At 47.6% G+C, this 23,524-nt stretch overlaps 1 protein-coding gene across 2 annotated transcripts in view; it reads right to left on the bottom strand.

The window, feature by feature from the left end:
* TTC39A (tetratricopeptide repeat domain 39A) overlaps positions 1-23,524 on the bottom strand; it is a 1,012,086-nt gene that overhangs the window by 637,619 nt on the left and 350,943 nt on the right. For both annotated transcript variants that reach the window (XM_069642215.1, XM_069642216.1), the window contains exon 2: positions 21,595-21,699. In XM_069642215.1, the coding sequence (XP_069498316.1) occupies positions 21,595-21,699 (105 nt within the window). The remainder of the gene's footprint in view (positions 1-21,594; positions 21,700-23,524) is intronic.

Raw genomic sequence — 23,524 nt, 5'->3', positions numbered from 1 at the left:
TCAGGAGTAATTTTGGGTCTCTAGGGATCGTTTTGCCCATGACTGTCGATAATTCCCTACAACATGTCTCCTAGAACTGCTGGATGTGGGTACCATCCCACAGGATGTGGAAGAAGGTGCCCTCCTCAGTCTTACACTGCAGACAGGCTGGATCGTTTATCTTTCCCCATTTATAGAGGGCTACCCTGGGATAATATATCCTATGCAATATCTTTAGTTGAATCAGCCTAAGTCTTGACGATATAACCACTTCCCTGGGGAACATTAATGCAGAAACACATTCCTCCGGTAGTATGGTACCCACGTCAGTTTCCCATTTGGCCTGTAGCCCTGACAGTTCTGTTGTGCCGAAGGAGGTTATGGCACAGTACAACGTCGATGTTATTTTGTGGGTGATCCATTCTGGGAACAGGTTTCGTTTTATTGAAGTGTATTCTGGGAGGGAGTTCATATCGGGGAGGCTGACCTGTAGTGCGTGATGCAGCTGGGCATAGTGGTATCGTTCTGTCTGCGGGAGATTGAGGCGGAGGGCCAGCTCCGCGAATGGAATAATGTTGCCTTCCTTCACGACGTCTCCTATCGTTAGTGTCCCTTGCCGTGACCAATTCAGCCATTTGGGAAGTGTGTACACTTCTGTGAGGTTCTTGTTGTTCCATAGTGTCTCTGCTTGGGACAGCTTATTTTCCCATCCCACGAATTTATGTGTGTCTGCCCAGATCCGGGTCGTGTGTGATTGCATGGTGGAAGTGGTCATTCGGGTTTTCCTCTTGAAGAGGTATTTCATGATGGGTTTCTCGGGAGTGTCTGTCTCTGGTGGTCTGTTATGTGGCGCAGTGGTATCCCCATGCAGTTTGTCATTTACGACTGCCATTTGGCTATCCCAGTCTGCAGTCTGGGAAGCCCGATTCCGCCCTCTCATATGGACCTCTGGAGGGTTGCGAGCGCTATGCGTGGGTGTCCATTATTCCATAGCAGCTTCCGGAGTGTTTGATCTATTTTCTTGAAATCATTTGGTGGGATATGTAACGGGGCGTTTTGTAATATATATAGGAAGCGGGGGAGGGCCATCTTTTTACAGAGGGCCGCTCTGCCTAACAGTGTTAATGGGAGGGTTGACCAGTGTCCGAAATCCCAGCAAATTTTGTCATGACTGGGTGTAGGTTCTTAGGGATGTAGTTGTTTAGATTGTTCGTAATTTGTATGCCCAGGTATCTGAATTGTTCCCTCTCTACTTGGTAGGGGCAATGGGGTGGTATTGCTTCCTCTTCCTGTCCTAATGGGAACAGTATGGATTTGGTCCAGTTAACGCACAAACCGTTAAACGATCCGTATCTCTCCAACACGGTAGTTACTATTGGGCAGGATCTTATTGGGTCTTTTAAGTATATAAGCAGGTCGTCTGCGTATAGGGATACTTTATCTTCCCAGTTTTCCGACCAGCAGAAGCCGTTCCATGTCCCTGTGTCTCTTAGCACTATTGCAAGGGGTTCGATTGCTATTGCTAAGATCATGGCCGATAGTGGGCATCCCTGTCTCGTCCCATTTCCTAATTCAAAGGGGTTAGATACATAGCCATTCACTTTTGTTACTGCTACCAGTGATTTGTACAGTAGTTTAACCCAGCTCATGAACTGGGGCCCGAAACCCATTCCCTGCATAATTTCCCAGATAGCTTCCCAGTTAACTGAATCGCTTTTTCAAAGTCCACTGCTAGTAATGCTAGTGGGCCTTGAATGGTGGCCGCTTTCTCCAATGCTGTGTGTAGTCTATGTATATTCATACACGTGGATCTTTGCGGCATGAATCCACATTTACCCGGGTGGATCAGGGAGGGTATGATCTGCTGGAGTCGGTTAGCTAGTGTTTTGCAAGGATTTAGGTCTCGGTGTTAATGAGAGAGATGGGCCTGTAAGAACTACATCTGTCTGGGGGCTTGTCTTCCTTGGGCAATACTATTATGGTAGCTTTCCTAAGGTCCGGAGGGAGACATCCTTCTCTGCGTGAGGCTTCGTACATCTTTAGCAGGTGTGGCGTTATCGCGTTTGGGGCTATTTTCCTCCATACTTCCACTGGGAAGCCATTAGGTCCTGGGGTTTTCCCGGATTGGAGGTCAGCTATGGCTGTGGTAAGCTCATCTTCTGTGATGTCTTGTTCTAACAGAGCTATCTGGTCGGGTTTAAGAGTAGGAAGGGTAATTCCTGTTAGGATAGAAGTGTCCATAGGGGAGGTTGGTGTTTTATAGAGCTCAGCGTACTAGTTAGCGAATTCTTCCGCTATGTCCTGATCTGCTGTTATTGGTGTATCGTCATGTATTTTGATTGCCCTGACACGTCTGAGACCCTCATCCCTCCTCTCCAGATTTGCCAGCATTTTACTCGCCTTGTCTCTGGTTTCATAACCCTGGCTCGCATTGCTGCATGTGCCTGCTTAGCGCTATCTAGGGCAACATTCTATAGCTGTTTTTGTGCCAGTTGTGTTTCCGGTTGGTTTAGGGATAGGTGGGTTGCCTCTGCCCTTTGTACTTGTGCTTCAGCTTCCCTGAGTGACTCTAACTGTTTTCTCCTGTGAGCAGAAATCCAGGAGATGAGTTCCCCTCTTAGTACCGGTTTATATGCCTCCCATAGCACTGTCGGGTTTTCTACTGAGGATGTTTTTAGTTCAAAGTACGATTCCGGACATGCTCCACTAGTTCAGGGAAACCAAAATAATAATTGTTTAGCCGCCAGGTGGGCGGAGGGTCGGCCTGTTGGTGGTAAGTTCTACCATGAGAGGGGAGTGACCTGAGATGCCTCTGGGAAGTAGCTGTGCCCCGCTTGCTAGGTGTAATTCGATCGCTGGGAGAAAGAAGTAATCTAGCCTCGATAGGGAGGCATGTGCTCCAGAGTGGAATGAATATTCTCTTTCATCAGAGTGTAAGTGTCTCCACACATCTTTCAGGCCCAGAGCATGAGTAAAAGTAGCTAGTTTGGTACGTGTGGAGGGGTTCCTTGTGCGAATATGTGTGCGATCAAGTTCTAGATTCATGACCTCATTGAAGTCACAGCCTATTATCATCAGGTTCGAGGGGTCTCCGGTGATTATGGGTGTTATGTCGTTAATTAAGGAGGTAAGCAAGGCTGGCGGCGCATAGACAGCCAACATAGATGTGGGCCGTTCCCAGAGAGTCCCGGTAATATGTACGAATCTGCCCCCTGTGTCTTGTGTGACGGAAAGTAGGTTAAATGGCAGCCGTTTGTGTATTAGGATGAGTACTCCACTGGACCCTACAGAGAAACCAGAATGTACTGCTATGCAGTAGTTGGTTCTTTTGAATAAGTTGCAGTTTGTGCCTGCTAAGTGCGTTTCGGTCAGGAACGCTGCATCTGGTGCGTACCAATTTAGTTGTTGTAGTACTAGGTGCCTCTTAATGCTACTGCCTAACCTGTTCACATTCCATGTCATAATACTGATGGATTTGTTGTTGGTTTTATTGGGGGGTCCTGTCATTCTAGCTGGGAGATGGGTGTGTCAGGGTGTGTTGTGCGCATCCTGCTATATTGCCTTGCTCAATGAACCATACATAACAGAACTTAAGAGAAAAAAACCAACCTACCCGCCACCCTACACTCCACCGAACGAAGTATCTGTCGCCAGAACAACATTTAACCGCTGTCAAGTTGACAACCTGCTTACACTAAAACATAAACTTTCGATCGTAGATCAGCTCCGTACTATTTGAGCTTCACAGTATGTGTATGTACACTGAAGCTAGGGAGCTCAGTACTCTTGCTTGCTGCTGTGTGGTCCCTTCCTCGCCGGGGGGAGGGGGCGGCTCATGTTTGGCCACCAGCCATCTTGCACCTTGGAATGCGTGTTTTCGTTTGAAGCAGGGGTTCCATTATGTTCCAGCTTACAGTGATTGTGTTATTTTCGAATATTGCCGTTCATTATTATTCGTTTACCTGCAGCGATATTACGTCTTGTTGTTGCTGGGGTCTGATGTCTGGTGGTCTCTCTGGATGTGGTCTGTTGCGTTCGACCCCTGTTCTCTTTCTGGTGCTCCAATCGCCTTCTATGTGACTTTCCGCCCAGTTCCACGCTTCTTTCGGGTCTGTGAAATGTACTGTTGTGCCATTGTGGAAAATTTTGAGCTGGGTGAGGAAAATTGGGCCATATTTCGTTCCCATGGTCTGCAGCCGTTTTTTGAGTGGATCAAAGGATTGGCGCGCTTTTTGCACATCTCTGGTGAAGTCAGGGAAGAAAGCGATTTTAAATCCATTGTAAATGATGGTCCCTTTCGATCTTGCCATCTGTAGTACAGCATCTCTGGCCATATAATTTAGGAATATCACGATGACTGTGCGTGGTGGCGCTCTTGGTGTGACCTTGCCTGTTGGAATGTGGTGTGCCCGCTCAATGGAGAAGAATTTGGAAAAGGATTTCGCATCATATAGGTCCATGAGCCACTCCTCAAGGAAAAGTTCCATGCTTGCTCCTTCAGACTTCTCGGGGAGGCCGACTATGCGGATGTTATTGCGCCTGGATCTTCCTTCACTCTCATCCACTCTTGCTGCCAGAATTTTAATGCGGTCTAGCACTCTGGACATGCTTCATTGACTCCTCGTAGGTTGTCTTCAGCTTGTGAGATGCGTGCTTCGGCCTCACCAGTGCGTGAGGTTAGCTTCTGGACGTCGCGTCTCAGTAGGGATACATCAGCATCAATACTGTGCATCTTCTTCTCCATTGTTGTTCTGGAGGTGGCAATGGCACTCATCACGTCTCTGAGGGAAATGTCATCTTCCATGTTGTCAGGTTCAGTTGATGCCGGCTGCTCCAGTGAGCGAGACATTGGTGTGGTGGCGTATTGTTCAATCCTGCTTTGTGTGGAGGTTTTCCTGGGTTTATCTTTCCCCATATTGCCTTGACGTTGTTGTGTTGCTGGGCTCTCTTTCGATTCGTGGGGGGGACTGGTAGTATTGGCTCGCCGTTATGTTGCGGGATCCTGAGTTTGTTGTTTCTCTTGGGGGGCGGTACGTGGGAGTGCACAGATTGGGGTCTTGTTTTATTGTGTCCACCTTTGGGTAGGGTACGTGTAGTTCACAGGTCTTTGGATGCAGCCTTGTACAACGTATTGTGTCCGTAAGTGCGGCTTATGGGCACGTGTCTACGTGGGGCTTCAATGTCCTCCTATTGCTGTGCCAGCGTAACTGGTGTTGCTTTGGAACAGCGGTGTTTGGAATTCGTAGGGGTTTAACAGTTGCCTAGGAGAGAAGGCCGGGGACTATGATTGTCGAATGCCCCTCTTGTCTCCCTCTTCATTTTCTGGGCCTTCAGAGCCGTTACCGCTGCTTTGGAGGAGGATCAGCAGGCGCACTAGGCTGAGCGGAGCGCCCACGCCCGTGTCATGGGTCTTGACAGCTATGTCCCGGGTCGTAGCGGTCTCACATCGGACTCTCACGGAGAGGAGGGTTGTAGCATTACTTCCTCTACTTGCGGTGTATCCGCGGCAGCGCTGTGTGGGACTGGGTTCGTGTCTGTGCCCTCGCGAGCCACGCTGTGAGCACTCTGGGTCTCTGGATCACCGGTGGCGCCCTTTTCTCCACTGTTAGCTTGTGCATTGCATTGGGGGCCGTGCTCGTGGGCACTTGGTTGCGCTGTATGAAATAATGTTTATGTGGGTTTGGGTGCCTGTTTACTGTGCCAGGGCTGCTTGCAGTAGGCCCCTGCTCCTCTCTCCCCTGCTTGTTGGGCAGATCGGTTGGTTCTCCCCTGCTTGCTCCCAGCACGCGTTGGGTCACAGCGTGTGGGCTTTCTGTGGGCCCTCTTGCCGGTAGGGTTTGGGAGGTGAGGGCGGGGGGTGGGAGCGGGCCGGCGGACAACCAGGCTGATGGGGGCCCACTCTGGAGCGCTGTCTGGTGTGCCTTGGAGGTCTTGAAGGTCATTACCCGCCTCCCCCTCTCCTCACCGATCACCTTGTGCACCGCTTCTCAGGCTCTCCTCACTGCGTCGGCCGTTGCAGCAGGTCAGCAGACGCTCTACATTAACCGGGTCACCCGCGATGTTCTCAGCCTGCCGTGTGTCGGGCGTGTGGACTCGCTGGGTGATGTAAGCCCTCTCGGATATGCCAATGTTGTGGACCTCAGGGGGGAGCAGGGAGGTCACGCCGCCGGGTGGGACAGTGCAACGAAGGCTGCGGGGGGTTTGGGGGAGCCTATATTCTTTTGATCTGCTCTCCAGCAAATGCCAAAGTCGAGCTGCCTTTCCGTTTCAGGCGAGGGTTCGCGCTGCCTCCATCGGATCTGTGGGCTGGGTCCCTCCCAGTTTCATACAGGCTGTTGCTTTGCAGCGTCCGTGAGGGGCAGCGCCCGTAGTTTTAGCTTTCATCGCTGTCGGCCATTTTGTTTTTGTTTTGGCGCCGACTGCTTCCCTTTTCGGCCGCAGATATCTCACGCCCAGTGCTTCAGATTCTGTCTTGGGTTCAGCTGGTGGTCCTGCTAGGTTTACGCCACTTTTGAGGAACTTTTTCAGGAGTATATTTGCCCAGATTCAGAGGATATTTTAGGATGCGGCTGGCGGTTCCGGGAGCACTACGGGATCACGTCTTCATCGGTGCCGTTGGCCACACCCCCCCCTGATGTCTTGCTTCTGTGGATTCTTGAGAGCGGTGACCAAGTCTTAGCTTTATATTCGCACTGGGAATAGAGAACTGCATACATATGCTGTTAAACTATACTATAGGCCTCATTATAAGTATGTTGTCTGGAATTAACATGCTAGTAATTCCAGCACCCCACCACCAATAAATGCTGGTATTAATAAAAGCAATTCCCCCTATGGAGTCCTATGGACGACATGGAATGGGGAATACCATACACCTGTGATCAAGTGGCAGTAACCAGTATTGCGGTTTGGTGGTAACCCACAGGATTTACCGACAGGATACCACTAAACTTATAATGAGGCCCTATATCTCTTAAAAACAAGAATTAATACATACATAAATAATTTGCAATAAATAAACAAAACACAAACAATGCTCAGTCATGTCTAGTGTATTTGGTGACAAAATGACAGTGGAGCAGCAAATCAAAACCTTGTTCCAGTTTATTGAGGGGTTACCCAGTTAATGAGGGGTTCCCCAGGAACAAATCCTGGTTCCGAACCAAGTGCAGCTATCCCAGGAGAGTGCCCAACTTTTGGTACCCCAACGTTACAGAAAAACTACACCTCCCAGAACACATATGTTTGAAAGTATATCTACGTCCCTCTGCCCACCTCCTCACAATAGGAATGCAGTGGAAGGTTCTTCAACCTTCGCTGAGTGGCAAGGAACCACCTAATGACGAAATGAAAAACAGTGTTTCGTAAGGCTGTGTCCGCCAACTACCAGAGATAAACTGGGGCCAAAACAGTGACGAAATGTGTTGGTAAGGCGGCCGATTTAGCCTCTAAAGGAAAATTTACAAATGTGACTCAGGTACAGTAGTTACGAAACTGGCCAAACTCACAGGAAACTCATAACAGAATACACCACAAGCACCGCACAATATACACATCTATTCCAGCAACTCCACATCACTCTTGAATCATCATTTTAGTGGTTTGGAAAAGGATTACACAAACTATTAATCATGACCACCCAGTACGGCAGACTAAGTACCAAATGAACAGCTGCATGTCTCACCAGACCAGGAACCTCAAAGAATACGAAGTTGTCCTCACAGTAGACATGGCAATACCAAAGTATAAAGGAGACAGAAACTAAGAACCTGGGCAGCCTAGTATGGGTTTAAATCATCAGCTTTCAGTTCTGAGTCTATTCTCTACAATGAGAGCCAATAGTATGACATGTCAAGAGGAGTAATCCGAGATGATTAAATGAGTACCAGCACGTTGAAATAGGACCAAATAGAACAGGTACAGCAGGCCCTACAGAAAATAACATCCCACGCTCACCTATCTATGTTACCAAATAAAGCAACTCTCTGCAAACATCCCAAAAACACATTATTTCTCAGTGCAGGTACCGTGAACAACACTTTTGGCCTGATTCGTAAGGGATTTTTCCAAACAGGCTAAAAGGACAAAATATGCTAAAATGGTCTTGTCCCTCCTCACAAAGGGCTCAGAGGTGAAAACAACTTTTGGGCTTATGTGTAATCTCATCATCTGGCCAGTGATGGGGGCATGTCCTGAAATGTTTGTGGGCATGTTATAGTCACCTTTTGGGCTGAACTGCGGTTATGTGTGCGATCAGACTGCTATTCACAAGCCTATTCTCTTCTTATATGGGACAGAAAGCTAAAATGGAATCGAGGTCCTCCGGTGTGGGGGAGAGTACATTAAACAGGATTTGTTTAGCTTCTGTTCGATCCCACCAGAGGACTTCTCCCATTGTTCACTAATTCTGAATCATTTGGTTCGGAGGTGATAAGGGCAATCCAGACCTGGCAGGTGGACCTCACAGTTGTCTTTAGCAGAGGGTCGAAATCTTTTTTTATCAAGTTTACCATGAATAATACAAGGCATCTCTTCGGCATAGTCATTAATGAAGTGTTCATACCATGCCACCAAATTGCCCTTGGTGAACTAATAACTGCCTTTTCTCTTCTCAGTCCTCCATAAATATTAGGGAGGAGACTTATAGGTCACATCGGTTATGAATGGATGAACTATAGAGAGAAGTACAAACAAGGTGAACATTGGAGATGTACTTGTCTGCTTTAGACCATTGTTTTAGGTGCATCGTTTCAATGAGATGTGCACAATTATATTATGTTTTTCGACTAGCAGCTGTGAGATCAACATTTGCTAATTAGGTTACTGATTTCTGGTTCTGTCCTGACTTCTCATGCTGGAAGGCCTTCATCGCCATTTATGGAATGAGGAATGTCCTTCTGGGCCCCTTAAGCATCGATAACGCAAGCCTCGTATTTTAACTCTAGAAACACTTCTCTGCTGGCAATTCCTCATTTCCTCCAACGTAATTCAAATGGCTCTCTTAAAAAAACTCCACTTAAGACTCAAGCCCCCATGCTAAAAGTTCCAGGAGCCCGTAAGTCCCACAACCAGGAGATGTAGGTTTCAATTATCTATGGGCTGTAGGCCCTTTGTCAGCCAAACACGAAAGCAAACAAACCACAACTAAAAAAAGGAAAAAGCACATGAACATTATTTTGGAATTGCCATAAGTATCAGCAAATTCCAGACGCGTGAAGACTAACAGAGCCTGGAAGAAGAAGTAGCTGTGCTGTATGGGGCCAGCCGGGAGCCAAAAGAAGACGAAGCTGCTGCACAGAGAAGCCAGCTGAAGACGAAGAAGTCCAGCACATGTCGGCGAAATCGGGATCTGCAGGATCCTTGAAGATAAATGGTACTTTGATCGGTTTGGGTGTGTTTGAACGAATTATATTTGATTGCGGCAAAAGGACAGCAATTTATCTGCTCGGGGCCCAATTTAAACGCACATGCATTTTTTTAAGTTATTTATTTTGTCCCCAGTCTCCAATTTTAAGGAAGCGGGGAACACCCTTGCACCCCCAAAATTGCAAAATATCAGAAATGGGGAGCTCTCCACAGTTTGTATTTTGCAATATATTTGAGCAAATTGCTGCAAGATATGTGACCGAACTGCCCCGAAGGCCAAATCACCCATGCAAAATTGGATCATTAGGTCAATTGTTTTATGTCAAATAGGCTAATACCCTTTGGACCCGGGCTGTGGGAAAGCACCAGTAAATTGGAAGTGTGAAATTACATATGTTGATTTTACCAATGACTTGAAGGGGTTTTGAAATGTTCCAAATTGCACAATCTCGTAATGACACTTGTACACTGTTTATTAAAGTCAATAAAAAAATGTTGACCTTACCAAGCATATGAGGCAACGCTGGCACGAGATGATATCACTGGGCAATTGGACTCTGCCCTGGGAATATGCAGCTGTTTCTTAAACATAGCTATTTCAGGTGTAGGAGGCAGACAATTGCAGTAGGTGGCCTTATTGAGGCATTTAGCATATGTGGCTACAACAGGAATAAGATGGAAGTAATTGGCCATATGTCATAACATTGGTGTGTGTAGAAGTACTCCCCTAGCCTATCCTAACCCCCCTTTGTTAAGATCAGACAGCACACGTCATAAGAATATACCTGATGATGCTAAATATTCAATGCTCTAATTCATGTCATAATGAAAGAGCACGTGCATGCTGCACAGGTATATGCCATAGCACGCTCTACCGCAGTGAAGGGATGCACACGAGAACTGACCCGAGACTGATGACGTATGTAGTGTCCTGAAACTGCCTGTGTAACAAACGAAATCCCTCTCTGCTCTGTGTCTAGCAGACACCTCTCCACCTACTACCCTAGGTAAGTCTATTTACTCTTTAGTGGTCCCCTCAACCCCATTAGCTTCCTTCTTTACAAGGAGGAAAACAAGTTAAAAAAAAAAGCCCAAATGATAAGATACTACCTTGACATTCATAAGAACACCCTGCTATGCTTGATACGGGGATAAAAAATACTTATGGAGAAGATGCCCATTTCAAGGCGCTCTTATTTTTTTTATTGTTCATTTATAACACGCTTAATACCAATAAGTAATTGTGGGATCGGGTTTCGAACCTGTGTTGCGCTGCATTGTCTTGCTTCTAAGACAAACGCATTGCCCGTGAGCTATCCTTCCTCCCCATCTATTGTCCTTCCTCCCCATCTTCCATTGTCCAACTATCTGGTCTCCAGTTCTCCTTTTGTACGCTGGCCGTGCAGGTGTCAGGAGTGGGCATTGCTAAATCCCAAGGCTGTTCCTGTCAGCAGCATCCCTTGAAAACCAATGTTTCACAGCACGCTGCCGCCCACCTAACGGTTAGTTAAATGCCCACAATGGTTTATTAGTCCCATCAACTACCATTATCAGAAAACCGTGTATTGATTACACCTCGGTCAAGGGCCTGCAGCAAACTTGCCTACCGCCTGCTCATTGACAGGCACTATCTGCCGCTACCACTGTTTCCACGTTGGCCATAGGCATGAACAAATCAAAAGTTTGAGTTTGTTGATGATGCTATTAACTAAGAACTCTACCGCAATGAGCGTTACTGCAAATGGGTCTGGCGCAATTTGCGCTGGATCCTGAGTTGCGGGGTGGGGGGTGGTAAGTGTCCATTCCCATTGGGTCCTCCGGACCCAATGGATTTGGGGGGTGCTATTACCGCTGCCAGTAATTGCAGCGACAGTAATAGCACTGAAAATGGCCTTAATGCCAGAGTATTCACCTCCAGCTCAGAGCTGGAGGTGAATGCCCCGGAACACGGGATTGGGCATAGCAGTAAATGCGGCAGCAATAGCGGTACCGCTGCCTTTTCCCGCTCCGACCAACTTGTGATGACCCCCTAAGAGTGTGTGCATCAGCACTACAATGTGAAATACTATACAAATAATTTCTTAGATCCTTAAGTAATGTTTTGCAATGCAATGTAATATGAGAGGGTCTTATATAGTGCTGTGCTTTTTTGGTTGCTTTTCATTTGAAAGTTTTATTATAAAGTGTGATATTACAGTAAATAAATAACTTTCCACACTATCTTTATAAACGTTCAAAAAAGTAAAACATAGATACATGAACAATATATAAATTCAATTTTCATACAAAAAAATAACATACTTTACAATTGGTCACCTTGGTAGCCAACACATAATTCAAACAGTCTGATATATTTCCAGAATAAAATATAGACTCACAATCCACCCTTAGGGTGCTTGGCAAGCTCCTCACCTAACAATGTTGCAACTTTTCTCCAGAAGCTAATTATGGCTAGGTTACAAGACTGCTGGTTGCCCAACAGACATCTGCCCCAGAACATGTCTATCTTCACATGCCCTAATGAGGAAGCAAATCTGCCTAATATGACTTCTCTCTCGTTTTCAGTATGGGAACAGTGCAAAAGGAGAAGTCTAATGATTTCTTGTTCGTCTACCTGTTTACATAATCTACAGTACCTCAGCTCCAGTGGGATGTTCAATCTCGGGCCAGTCACTGCTAAGCACGGTAGACGATTTAACAGGAGCATCATAAAATCCCTTAAAATCTTTGCACTCTGGAATTTCTTTAGATGCAGTTGCACCTCACTAAGAGAACATGCCCTCTCAATTAAGTCCTGGGACAGTCCTGGGACAGTTTGTATTTTCTATGGGCTACTGAGCAAGCACAAAAATCCCACACTTCCGCCTTTGAATGCAAGCGTCTACACAAGATTACCACATCATTCTCCCAATTAGGGGGTCTAGACGATGACCTAAAGGAATCCTCTGCACTTTACTCCAAAATATTGTAGCCGTCCAGTTTCCTTCTTGTCCAATTCTCTTCCCAGTAGTTCATATATAGGAATGTCACGTTGCTTCATTATCTTAATATAAAGACTACAGCTATTTATCTTCCAGGCCCAACTGAAGCCGAATTGTGCTCACACGTACGTTCTGTGCGACTTTCAATATTCTTGTTAGCATAGTCCCCTCCCGACACACTATTTTACGTGGGTCAAAGCTATTATGCCTCTAATCCGAATGTTACAGCTGGAACAATGCATTGCTTGTAAACCAATATCTTACCCATGATAGTAAAGCCCGTCTGTGTCCCCAGGAAGCTTCCCATCGCCCCAGCTTTCTTACAGCCTTTCATTTCAGTAGCTCATATAGGCCTGCATCAGGCTTTTTGTCAGTAATACAGATGATGGGGTACTTATACTCTTTTTTTGTTTTTTATTTTGGTGCCGAAATACATTATTTTCGTTTTTTTATGGTTAATCACCAAATCATTTAATCTAGCACATTCGCTGAGTGCAGTTAGAGATCTCCGAAGCCCCACCCATATGTGGTCGGGCCACATCATCAGCGCAAGCCAACATGTTTAGCGGCTTAGCACCCCAGATAGGGAGAAAGGTCTTAACGAGTGCTCATTTCATGTTGGCAATATAAAGGTTGAATAGCCACAGTGTCAATGCACATCCCTTTTTCAAGCCTACATTACAGTCTACAAGTTTGGCGAAGCGATCGTCCCCATCCAGCCTTTGATGGCTTTTCATTGTTGGTCCTGCAGATAGAGGCTTGGGGACATATAGTGGAGATTTAGGGAGAGGCAAGTTGTGAGTGCAGATCTGTTGAGAAATGCAGATCGGAAGAACCCAGTCGCTGTTTTCAAGTCAGCCGCTATGTATTTTGGTTTAGTTGGGTATATGTTGAAATAAAGCTCCCCCCCATCTCAGTCTGACTAAAGAGTAGGAATGTGTGTTTTCATATAGTTGCTGGTGCCACGTGAGAGCCTACCTGGAGAGTGCCCCAGCAGTGCATAGGAGGTGAACATTGATAGCGGGTTGGCTAAGGAGTGAAGCAGTTAGGGTGCAAATCCATCTGAGAAACATTAATATGGTGTAGCTGTCCACTAGATTAGTTAGGGGTATGGTCAGCGCTAAGGCACAATGGAGTGCCGTGAGCATGACATTCTGGTGTACAGTCTGAGTGTGTAATGTCGGGCGGAATCAAGGTGCGGGGATAACTGGGAGGAACCATCTAACTTCATGAGCGGAGATACTAGCTAGCAGCAACTACAAAGACGCGCAGTCTAGGCAATTTATTCTGAGGTGAAATATAAGAATTCATTGATCAAAGGCACAGTCCAATAGAAATAATCTAGGCCCTCACCAACGAGTGAATTAATCGACATGGTAGATAACTTCTGTTGTTGTTAGTATCCAATGGGATTATTTTAGGGTCCTCTGCTTACGGCGAGACATCCATGCATCTGAATGTGGTTGATTTTTGATCTCCAACTGGATGGTACCTTGCGGGTCCATGCAAGATCATGGGCTGTTCTTTTTCATGAAGGGAAAGGACAAATCATATTTATTTTTAAATGTTTTTATTGGCATTTCTTAAATTGACATGGTGCCATCAATGTGCATGATTGCCAACATATAGTATATAACACAAGTATAAGAACATTATAACCGAACAATAGCCAACAGTAACTGCCTCCAAATGTCTTTCATCCTATTAGTTGCATCCCTTTAGAGTAGGATAATTTATTACGCGTTCCTTTAGCTTTTATATTAGGTGCATTTAGAGCTGTGTGGAGTTACTAAAAATAAAACTACTAACACTAAACAACAACAGTCTACATGTGGAAAGGGCATCTGGCTCAGGTGGGTATGTCACCGATAAAAGTTCCATTTCTCGGGGAGTGAAGGGGATAGTGTTCGGGATGACATCGTCTGTGTTTCAGGCTTGAGTTCGGGGGTAGTGAGAGTAGTACAGTTCTTCAGGGGGGTTTATGATCTGCGCTGAAGTGTATGTCTCGCAGGAGGGCCTTCCAAGAGTCAAGGGTGCCACTCGACATGTCTCCTCCATAGGAGACTCCATCCTGCCAGGCTCTGGTTTCGGCTGCGGTCCATCTCTCCAATTCTCTCAACCAGCGCTCATGTCTCGGTCCCCCTGGTGTCTTCCATGCCATGGCTATGGTTCTCTTCGCCAGTATGCATGCGATATCCATCAGCTTTATGACGTGTTTGTATTTGCTTGGCCTAGGGTAAGTCCCTAAAAGGCATTCTCCGGGAGTCCACGCATATCTGCTTATTCCGGCATCTGTGCAGGTCTGTCGAACTCTGGACCACAACGCCATTACCTTGGTGCAAGTCCAGAACATGTGGATGAGATCAGCCCCGTCGCTCCCACACCATGGGCATGCTGAGGAGGCCTGTTTGTTGAAGGAGGCCACCCTGTGCGGGGTCATGTACGTCCGGTGTAGGACGTTTAGTTGTATCTGGCCAAAACTAGAGTTCCTCGAGACCTTCTTGGGGTATAAGAGTACTCTCTCCCATTCTTTGTCTGTGAGTGCAGTTTCGAGATCCACTTCCCACTTCGCCTTTAGCGCAGGGCTTTTGGGATTAGGTTTGTCATTGAGTCTTTTATACAATCGGGAGACGGGTTTCCAGCCATCTGTAAGGTCATGCATTTCTTGCAACAGTGGGTCCGGGGTGGGTTCCTCTGGCCAGCTGCTCCAGTTTTTCTTGGCGATATGTTTGATACGATGGTACCAGAGAAATTGGCCCCTCGGTAGCCCTTCGTTGGTCTGCAAAGATTCAAAGTCCCTGAACTCGCCATCCTCAAACATATCTCCCCATGTGTAAATTCCAGCGTCCTCCCATCTCCTGGCTATTGAAAGGTCCGTTTGTGTTTTGCATGTGTCAGCCAGGATGGGGTTGTCTGGTGAGTAGGGGTGTTTCGCTTGCATAATGTAGCAAGTTCTGGACCAGATCCGCCTTCAAGTTCGACAATCATGGGGGCACCAGATTTCTGTTGTAAAGGGTTCCAAAGCGTTTCTCTGGGGAGTACTTCGGAAGACGCTTGCCGTATCAGTCCCAGCTCAGCCGATTGCTCGTCTGAGATCCACTTAGTCACATGGCTGAGTTGTGCCGCAAGATAATACAGCTGGAGATCTGGGAGTTGTATTCCTCCTTCCTTATGCGGTAGGGTTAGGGTGGCTAAGGACAATTTGTGTCTGGTAGGTCCCCACAGGAAGTCTTTGATGAGTGACTCCAGTTTCTTGAAGAATGGCGGTCTAACGTAGTGGCATATGTTGACAAAGAAATATAAGAAACGGGGAAGAACTATCATCTTGATAATTGCTGCTCTTCCTACCGTCGCAAGGGGGAGTTTTGACCAAAATTTCATAGATCTGCGGAGATTGGATAATGCTGCTTCAGTATTGTGGTCGTGTGTGATCTCTGGGGTGTGGCCCACATTGATTCCTAAGTACCGGAACTTGTCGATTTGCCACTTCATCCCTATATTCGGGAGTTCTGCCTCATCGAGGCCTCTCAAGCTGGCCAAAGGGAAAGCTGAGGACTTCAGTCTGCTGAATTCGATCCCAGAGTATTTTGCGAAGTTGTCTAGTACTTCCAGTGTGATTGGTGCGTTAGCTTGGGGATCCCTCAGGTATAGCAGTACATCATCCGCGTACAGTGATATTATATTGTGCTCGTTGCCTACCGAGATGCCTGCATCAAAAAACTGTTTCCTGAAGTATATGGCAATCGGCTCCAGACCCAATATATATAGCATGGGCGACAGCGGACACCCTTGTCTGGTGCCCCTCTGTATTTTCCAGGATCCAGACACCATGCGGCCAGTCTTCACTCTTGCTACGGGAGAATTGTAAAGCACTGTGATCCATCTGATGAATCCTTCGCCAAACCCAAACCCTCTTAGTACCTCGATAAGCCACTCCCAGTAGATGGAATCAAAGGCCTTAATGGCGTCGAGCGACAAGATCGCCAGATCCTCTTCGCTCTCACGGGTTTCGGCCATAACATGCTGGAGTCGTCTCAGGTTGGCCGTGGTGTTGCGCCCTGGAACAAAGCCATTCTGGTCTTCGTGTACGAGGGACCCGACCACCCTAGCAAGTCTGCAGGCCAGTATGGTGGTAAGAATCTTGCTGTCGTAATTTAACATGGCCAAAGGGCGGTAGGAGTCACAATCGTTGGGTGGTTTGTTTTGTTTAAGCATGGGGATTATTATCGTCTCCTTCATTGTGTTAGGTAAGACCCCATTTTCATAAGCCTCCTGATAAACCCCGTGGAGAATCGGGGTGAGAATGGCTTCATACGTTTTGTAGAATTCGGGCGGAAGGCCGTCGCTTCCTGGGGCCTTGCTGGTAGCCAGTGATCTTATTGCTGCAGCCACGTCTTCAGCCGTAATTTCCAATTCTAATGCTTCTCTTTGTTCGCTGGATATTCTTGGGAGGCCTATCTCATCCAATGTGTCTCTAATATCCTCCCTGGGTATTTGTGTGTCATGGGAGTATAACGTGGAGTAGAATTCGGCAAACGCTTCATTGATACCCAGTTGTGTCCTGTGTCTTATCCCTTTTTCATCGAGTATCTCCGTTGGGAGGTGTTTGGGGCGTTCTCGCTTGCACAGCCAAGCCAGTAGCCTTCCGGGTTTGTCGGACTCCCTGTGGGATCTAGTGGTGTATGTTGCAAAATCAAACTTCTCCAGTCTATCCCAGGAAGCTTGGCATTTCTCACGGGCTTCCTTCAGTCTCCCTTCAGCCTCTGGTGTAGTGATTGAGGTGGATTCCAAGCGTAGGATCTCCTCCTCTTGTGCTTCGAGATCGGCTCTCAGTTGTCTACGAGTGCCCCCAGCTTTGGATATTATTTCTCCTCTGATTACTACCTTCATGGCCTCCCACAATGTGCTCCAGGTGGACACTGAGCCTTTGTTAATATCAATATATTCCTCAAGTTTTTCGGCGAGGTCTTCTTTAAACGCAGGGTCAGCGAGGGTCGCCGTGGGCATTCTCCACATGGGGATTGGAGGTCTAGGTCTTTCGATTTGCCATTGCATGACCAGTGGGGAATGGTCAGAGATTGATCTTCCCAAGTACGTCGTGGTTTCAACCAGTGAGGCTTGTTCTCTGTCGACAAACAAGTGGTCGATTCTTGTGTAGACCTTGTGTGGGGCCGAATAGTAGGAGTAGTTCCTTTTTTCGGGATGCTGTTCCCTCCAGATGTCTACCAAGTCAAGGTGTTCCAGTGCGTCTGTCAGGGCAGACGTAGCGGGGTTTCTTGGGTGTGGGGGTGGCGTGGACCTGTCTTTAGAGCCATCTATGACACAATTAAAGTCCCCTCCCCATATGAAGGTCTTATTTCGGTGGGGTGTCATTCGTGAGCACACCGCCTTGAGGTGCGAAGGTATTCCATGTTGTGGGAAATATGAATTGACTAAACAAATTGGAGTCTGTTCAATAGTACCCCACATTATCACGTACCTTCCTTCCTTGTCAGATTCAAATCCTTGTAATTGGAATGGTACATTCGGGTTCACCCAGGTGAGCACTCCCCTCGAGTATTTGGAGTAAGATGATCCTCTCCCGGTCCCAGCCCACTTTTCGATTATTTTAGACATGGCTTCGTCCGTGAGATGTGTCTCTTGCAACATTGCAATCGATATTTTCTTCCTGCGGAGATAGGACTGTATTCGATTCCGCCTCAAGTATGAGCTCATCCCTCTCACATTCCACGTCATTACTTTGAGATGTGACGCCATCGGGGCGGTGTTTCGGGCCCAGCGGGCCACTCTTCGACGGGAGTCTGGATCAATCCTGGTCGTGAGTTATGATCCAGCAGGCGGAGGTAGTCCGGTTCCACACCCCCGGTGACATAATGTGCTTCCTTCTTGCCCATTTTCGACTTCTGTGATATGTAGACTGTGTAACTAACAAAACAATTAACAAAACTCAAACTGGTGCGCCCAGCGATTACATCGTCATGGTGATGCTCAGGCGCTCTCAAGCCGTCAGGACCCATCCGGGTATCGGGCGTGAGGTAGGTTAGGCAGGTGGTTAGCCCGACCTAGGTTGTTTGCGGGGGATAGGTCTGTTGCCTGGTGGCGAGGCCGAACGAGGGCCGTTTCTATGTAGCTGACTGTTAGCTGGATTACCTTCCGTGGTCCGGCCACCTGTGGTTAGTGTGTCCCTCCTTGGGGGTTTTATCTCATGCGGTCTGGGGAGCGTCCGTCCCTTCTGCGAGGTTGTTATCTTCTAGCCACATATTGGCGGCTGTTGGATTTTCCAGAAATATCGCCCTTCCCTTGTAGATGACCTTCAATCTCGAGGGGTAGAGAAGCATGTATTTCAGGTTTAGCTGTCTCAGTCTCGCTTTCACTGGTACAAATGAGTTTCTTTCTCTCTGAACTTTCTGAGTATAGTCAGGGTAGATAGCGATTTTGGAGTTACCCCGTTCTATTGGGCCTTCCTCTCTGGAATGCCTCAGTATGGTCTCCCTGTCCTGAAAATTGAGTATTTTGGCGATTATGGGTCGTGGGTGTGAGCCAGGTGGGGGCCTCTTCTGGAGTGACCTGTGCGCTCTTTCGACTGAGAACCCTTGGGTTAGCTTCGCTGCGCCAATCTCCTGTAGAATCAGAGACTCAGTGTAGGCCGTTGGATTCGGGCCTTCGCTTCCCTCGGGCACTCCCAGTATTCTGATATTTCCCCTTCTGGCCCGACCCTCTGCTTCCTCGGATCTTGTCTCTAATGCCGACACCTTCCTCTCTAGGTCTATGACTTTGGCCTTCAGGGCTACGGTGTCTTCGGTCATTTCGCAAATGGTTGTCTCAGCGTTTCTCACCCTCTCAGACAAGTTTCTGGCATCTTGGCGTATAAGTTGGATGTCGGATCTGAATTCCTCCATTTTAGTGTCTATGTGTGTTCTTAGCGAAGCTATAGCCTCCATTACTTGGGTATGGTTGTCGGCTGATTCACTCTCTCTGGCCTGTGCCGGTTCGGGGGTGGGCGGGAGAGTTTGCGTAGATGACTTGGATTTAGTGGAAACATACGAATCCATGGTAGCTGGTTTCCCTTTGTTCCTGGCAGCCATCATCAAGTCGTGAGTTGTCCGACGTGCTGCAGAGGTAAGGCGTACAGTTTGTGGGGTGTACCAGGCTTAGTACGTTAAGACAGGATTATGTCCGACGGCTCAGAGAGTCAGAAGCTGGCTTCCCGTGTCTTGGGCCCGGTTGCGTATGCTTGGTCGTCGAGGGTCGATTGGACAGCCACCGGGGCGAGGCCCATAGCATCTACTGGATGCGTCTCAGAGAACGCGTATGGTGGGCGCAACGGGTGATTCCCTCCAGCTCCTCACCTGAACCATCCGCCTCCGCTCGGTGAGGTCGGGTAATCAGAGGTCCGCCGCCTCGCTGCCCTCGGGTCGCCCGTCTCTCCGGTCGCAGGTATCCGGGCAAGTGTGTTTGGCGTGGCCGCGACGGGAAGGAGTTCCGGACGGGAGACTCCGGGCCTCACGGACCGCTCCCCCAGTTCCAGGCAGCTCGCGGTCCGCGCCAACCCCAATCCCCTCGGGGTATGATCCTCACAGCAGTCCCTGTTGCGGCGAGGGGGGCTCCGAGTGTTCCAGTACGAGGAGCGCCCTTAGGAGCGGTGGCGGTTGGCCTCGCCTCCGAGGAAGGCTGCATTCATCGGCGATCCGCCATCTTGGATGTCGTCAAGGACGGGTAAGGGAGACCGGTTCGAGTGCGGTCCCTCGCGTCCTGTTGATCCGTTTTTTCAGCGGAACAGCACTGCTTTGTCGGGAGCCGTTTCCTCTTTCCTCGGAGTCGCGTTTCCGTCTCCGAGAGTGTAGGTTAGGTCGGCAACAGGATCTAGAAACGGCGCCTCGGCCGGAGCTCGGCAATTCAGCCTCTGTGCGCCATGAGCTCCAGGCCACGCCCCTCGGGAAAGGACAAATCATATACTAGAGAATGTAAGGTTCTGAAGTTTGTCCTTGAACCCTTGGACAGAACACCAATGAGCAAAGAAGCACTTTTGCAAACTAAAAGGTTCAGGTGTGTTTTCCTTTTTGTAATAGGCTATGTACCTCATTCCAAGGCCGGCGGTTACCCACCGGTTCCATCAGCGGTTTGCCGCCGACCCGGAAAAACTGAATCGGCCACTTGACTTCCTGGTGCCACCGGGACGAGCCATGCGGCGCGGGAAGTCAGGCGGCGGGTTTGGTAACTCCCCATTCCCATGGAGCCCCATAGGACTCCATGGGAGTGGGGAGACGGAAGCACCGGCACCGTTGCTAACGGTGCCGGTGCTTCTGTGAAGAGTCTGCCTGCATGAGCCATTGCGCCCGGCAGTTCTGACCATGCCAGGCGCAATGGCCCTGCAGGCAGACTCGTAGTGTGGCGGTCTGGAAACAAGAGTGCCATTAAGCCTACCGGCACCCTTGTTTACGGACCACCACACTTGAAATGAGCCCCAATGTCAATTTGTTGAGCTTTAGCAACCCAAAATATGACTGATTTCTTCTCAAATGCACAAAAATTACCTATAAACCACAGGTCATCTTCTTAAGTAATAGCTGGCATCCTTCTGGGGTTTGCACTGCCACAATGTAGGGCACAGAAGAGTCATTAACGAGCCAAATATCATTTCTGTGCCACTTATCAGGGTCTACCTCAAGCCAAACACGGCCATCAGCAGAATACAACAGCAAACTGCAGTATCAGATTACGACCGACTAAAGAGTCATCTAATTGACAACAGCAGCTGCATATAACATAAAGAACCAAACACACATTGTCAGATAAAATAATATTATCCGCAACTCGACACCCGGCAATGGATGGCAAGTTTTTCTATAAAATCCCCATATTTACATAGGAATCGTAATGGAAAATAGGCCTTGAAAAAGACCTTCCAGGGTTGAAACACGTGTCAGCAACAACAACTCAAGATTAAAACATGTTTGCAACCACTAACAGCATTTGTTTATAATAATTGGTCCAAGTGAAGATTGTACATGAAAGTGCACTGCACAGGTGCTCACTCTCAGACTAATGTCTATGCCTTCCCATGAATCATCATTTTATGGTTTTTGATGATGAGAAACCCTGCAGTGGAAACACAAGTCATAGGTACATAAGGATCACACAATTACAGTGAGTAAACATAGATGAGCCTATTAGCAACTGTTTCCTTTTTCTGGAAACCATTTCCAACGTCCTTGAATAAACACTTTAGGCAATCAATGTGAAACACAGGGGTATAATCATATCTTACTTTGATTGCAGCTGGGCAAGGGCGTCTGGGAAGCTGTTGCTGAGAAACAGATCGAAGGCAGCCATGCATTCGCGGAGTGCCATGTTCAGATCAGATGGGGAAGTCCTGCACAGGAGATAGAAACAACACTGTTTTACGATGGGGTTAAAGACTGATATGTATATAGATATAGACGCACACACAGCCCGCAGTCTCATTTGCAGAGGGAGCAATCGAATCTAAAATATAGATAGCAACATTGTTAACCAAATAATGCCGACCACAAAAATATTTACAATCTGCATTTGAGAATGTTCAATGTTACTGTACATGAAAGGGACATTTGTATATACTGCTCTCACACTTCTAGCCCCCAATTAATCTCTGTCATTCAGCAGCAGGGTGAAGCACCTGCAACTGCACGGCCAGTCCACAACGCTATGGGCACACCGTCCCTAGGCACATAAGCTTTCTGGGGTGTGCCATTACCCTGTTAGTGGACAAAAGATCCGAACGCTCTCCTGGTGAACACCTCAATCAACAGGGAACCAGGTTCCAATCTCTACACCGCCAATGTTATTGTTACTGCGTATACACAAGACCCTACAGACAGAATTTTGTTTTTAGTCAGGCCTTATTTTTTTCCTCTAGTCAATGCCATGACAAACAGTGCTTTATCCTGGTGAGTTGAAGTTTTTGATATATTTGTTTTTTAAATCAACTTATTTCATGATGCATTCAACTCCAGCAACTTTTCAGAAAACACTGGGCTCCATTCCAGTAAAGCATACACAGTTGGCATTATAATCCTGCACTGTTGAGTGGGGCAGAGCACTGGTAGTCAAGGGTGGCGAAAGACTAAATCATACATTACATTTGCCCACTGACCACTTAGATCCCTCCTAGATGTCCAATGATGCCTGTGGTACCAGCAAAGTCTGTCGATATAATTTCTCCATGTATCAAAATGGACACCCTCTAGAAGACTAAGGCCCTTTGCTTCTTAGCATCGCTATCACTCCACCCATTTCAAAACGCAAATAATTCTTTGTGCATGGGCATGAAGGTTTTACTTGGTCCCACAGTACACTGAGATGCTGTCCGTCTTGAGGAACGCTTGCAACCCCCCCACAGCTGTTGGTGGGCAGGTGGCAGCATCAGATTCTGTGAAATGTGCCTCATTTCAAGCTCTGCGGTCTGGTAAAAAAGTGACGGTATTTCGTGGATACCAGCACTTTACCGGACCGCCCGGCTATGGGTTTGCCATTGGGGCATCCAGTGAGGTAAGCTAATCACCGTACCAGAAAAAAAATCCCTCATAAGCAGCACCGGCAGTCCTATGGGACTCCATGAATGGGGATTTACATCATCAATCCGGCACTCTGAATCATTGCTGCCGGACTGAGTGCCAGAAACGGTATCGACATTTGCCGGTATCCTGGCGGTTCTATGGCCAGGGTACCGGCAAACTCTGAATGAGGCCCAATGTTTGCGCACTTTAAACCTTTAAACTCCCACCCCCACACATTCACCAGTGGGATTACCTAGAACTACAGTATTAAAGCCATCAAGGGTATGTTGTGCTGCACTGCAGCTCAAATACAGTGCAGTGTCTTTCCTGCAAAGTGTGAATTAACGCTTTCAAGCTGACCCCGCCTATTGCATGATGGAACTTCAAGTAAACAAAAGGTAAGGCGTTTAATGAATGTGCAGAATAGAACTTCTGCTTTTTAAAGCTTTAAACCAATGAGGAAGATTCCAAGTGAGATCATTATAGCCGGGTCAAGTGTGAACACAGTATAAGCCAAGGCCAAATCTATTGGCGACACCGATTTCTAAATGGAAACCAACAGTCGGACCCTGCAATGCAAACAGCTCAATTATCAATAAACAACTGTTGGGAGGCACGTCGCCTGTCATTGTAAGGAAAATACCTCAAGAGGAGAAGAAG

Source organism: Ambystoma mexicanum, chromosome 1q (assembly GCF_040938575.1).
Source record: "Ambystoma mexicanum isolate Mex_15411 chromosome 1q, UKY_AmexF1_1, whole genome shotgun sequence".
NCBI lineage: Eukaryota > Metazoa > Chordata > Amphibia > Caudata > Ambystomatidae > Ambystoma > Ambystoma mexicanum.
The sequence above is the reverse complement of the archived record's forward strand: the minus strand, read 5'-3'. Positions and strand labels throughout refer to the sequence as shown.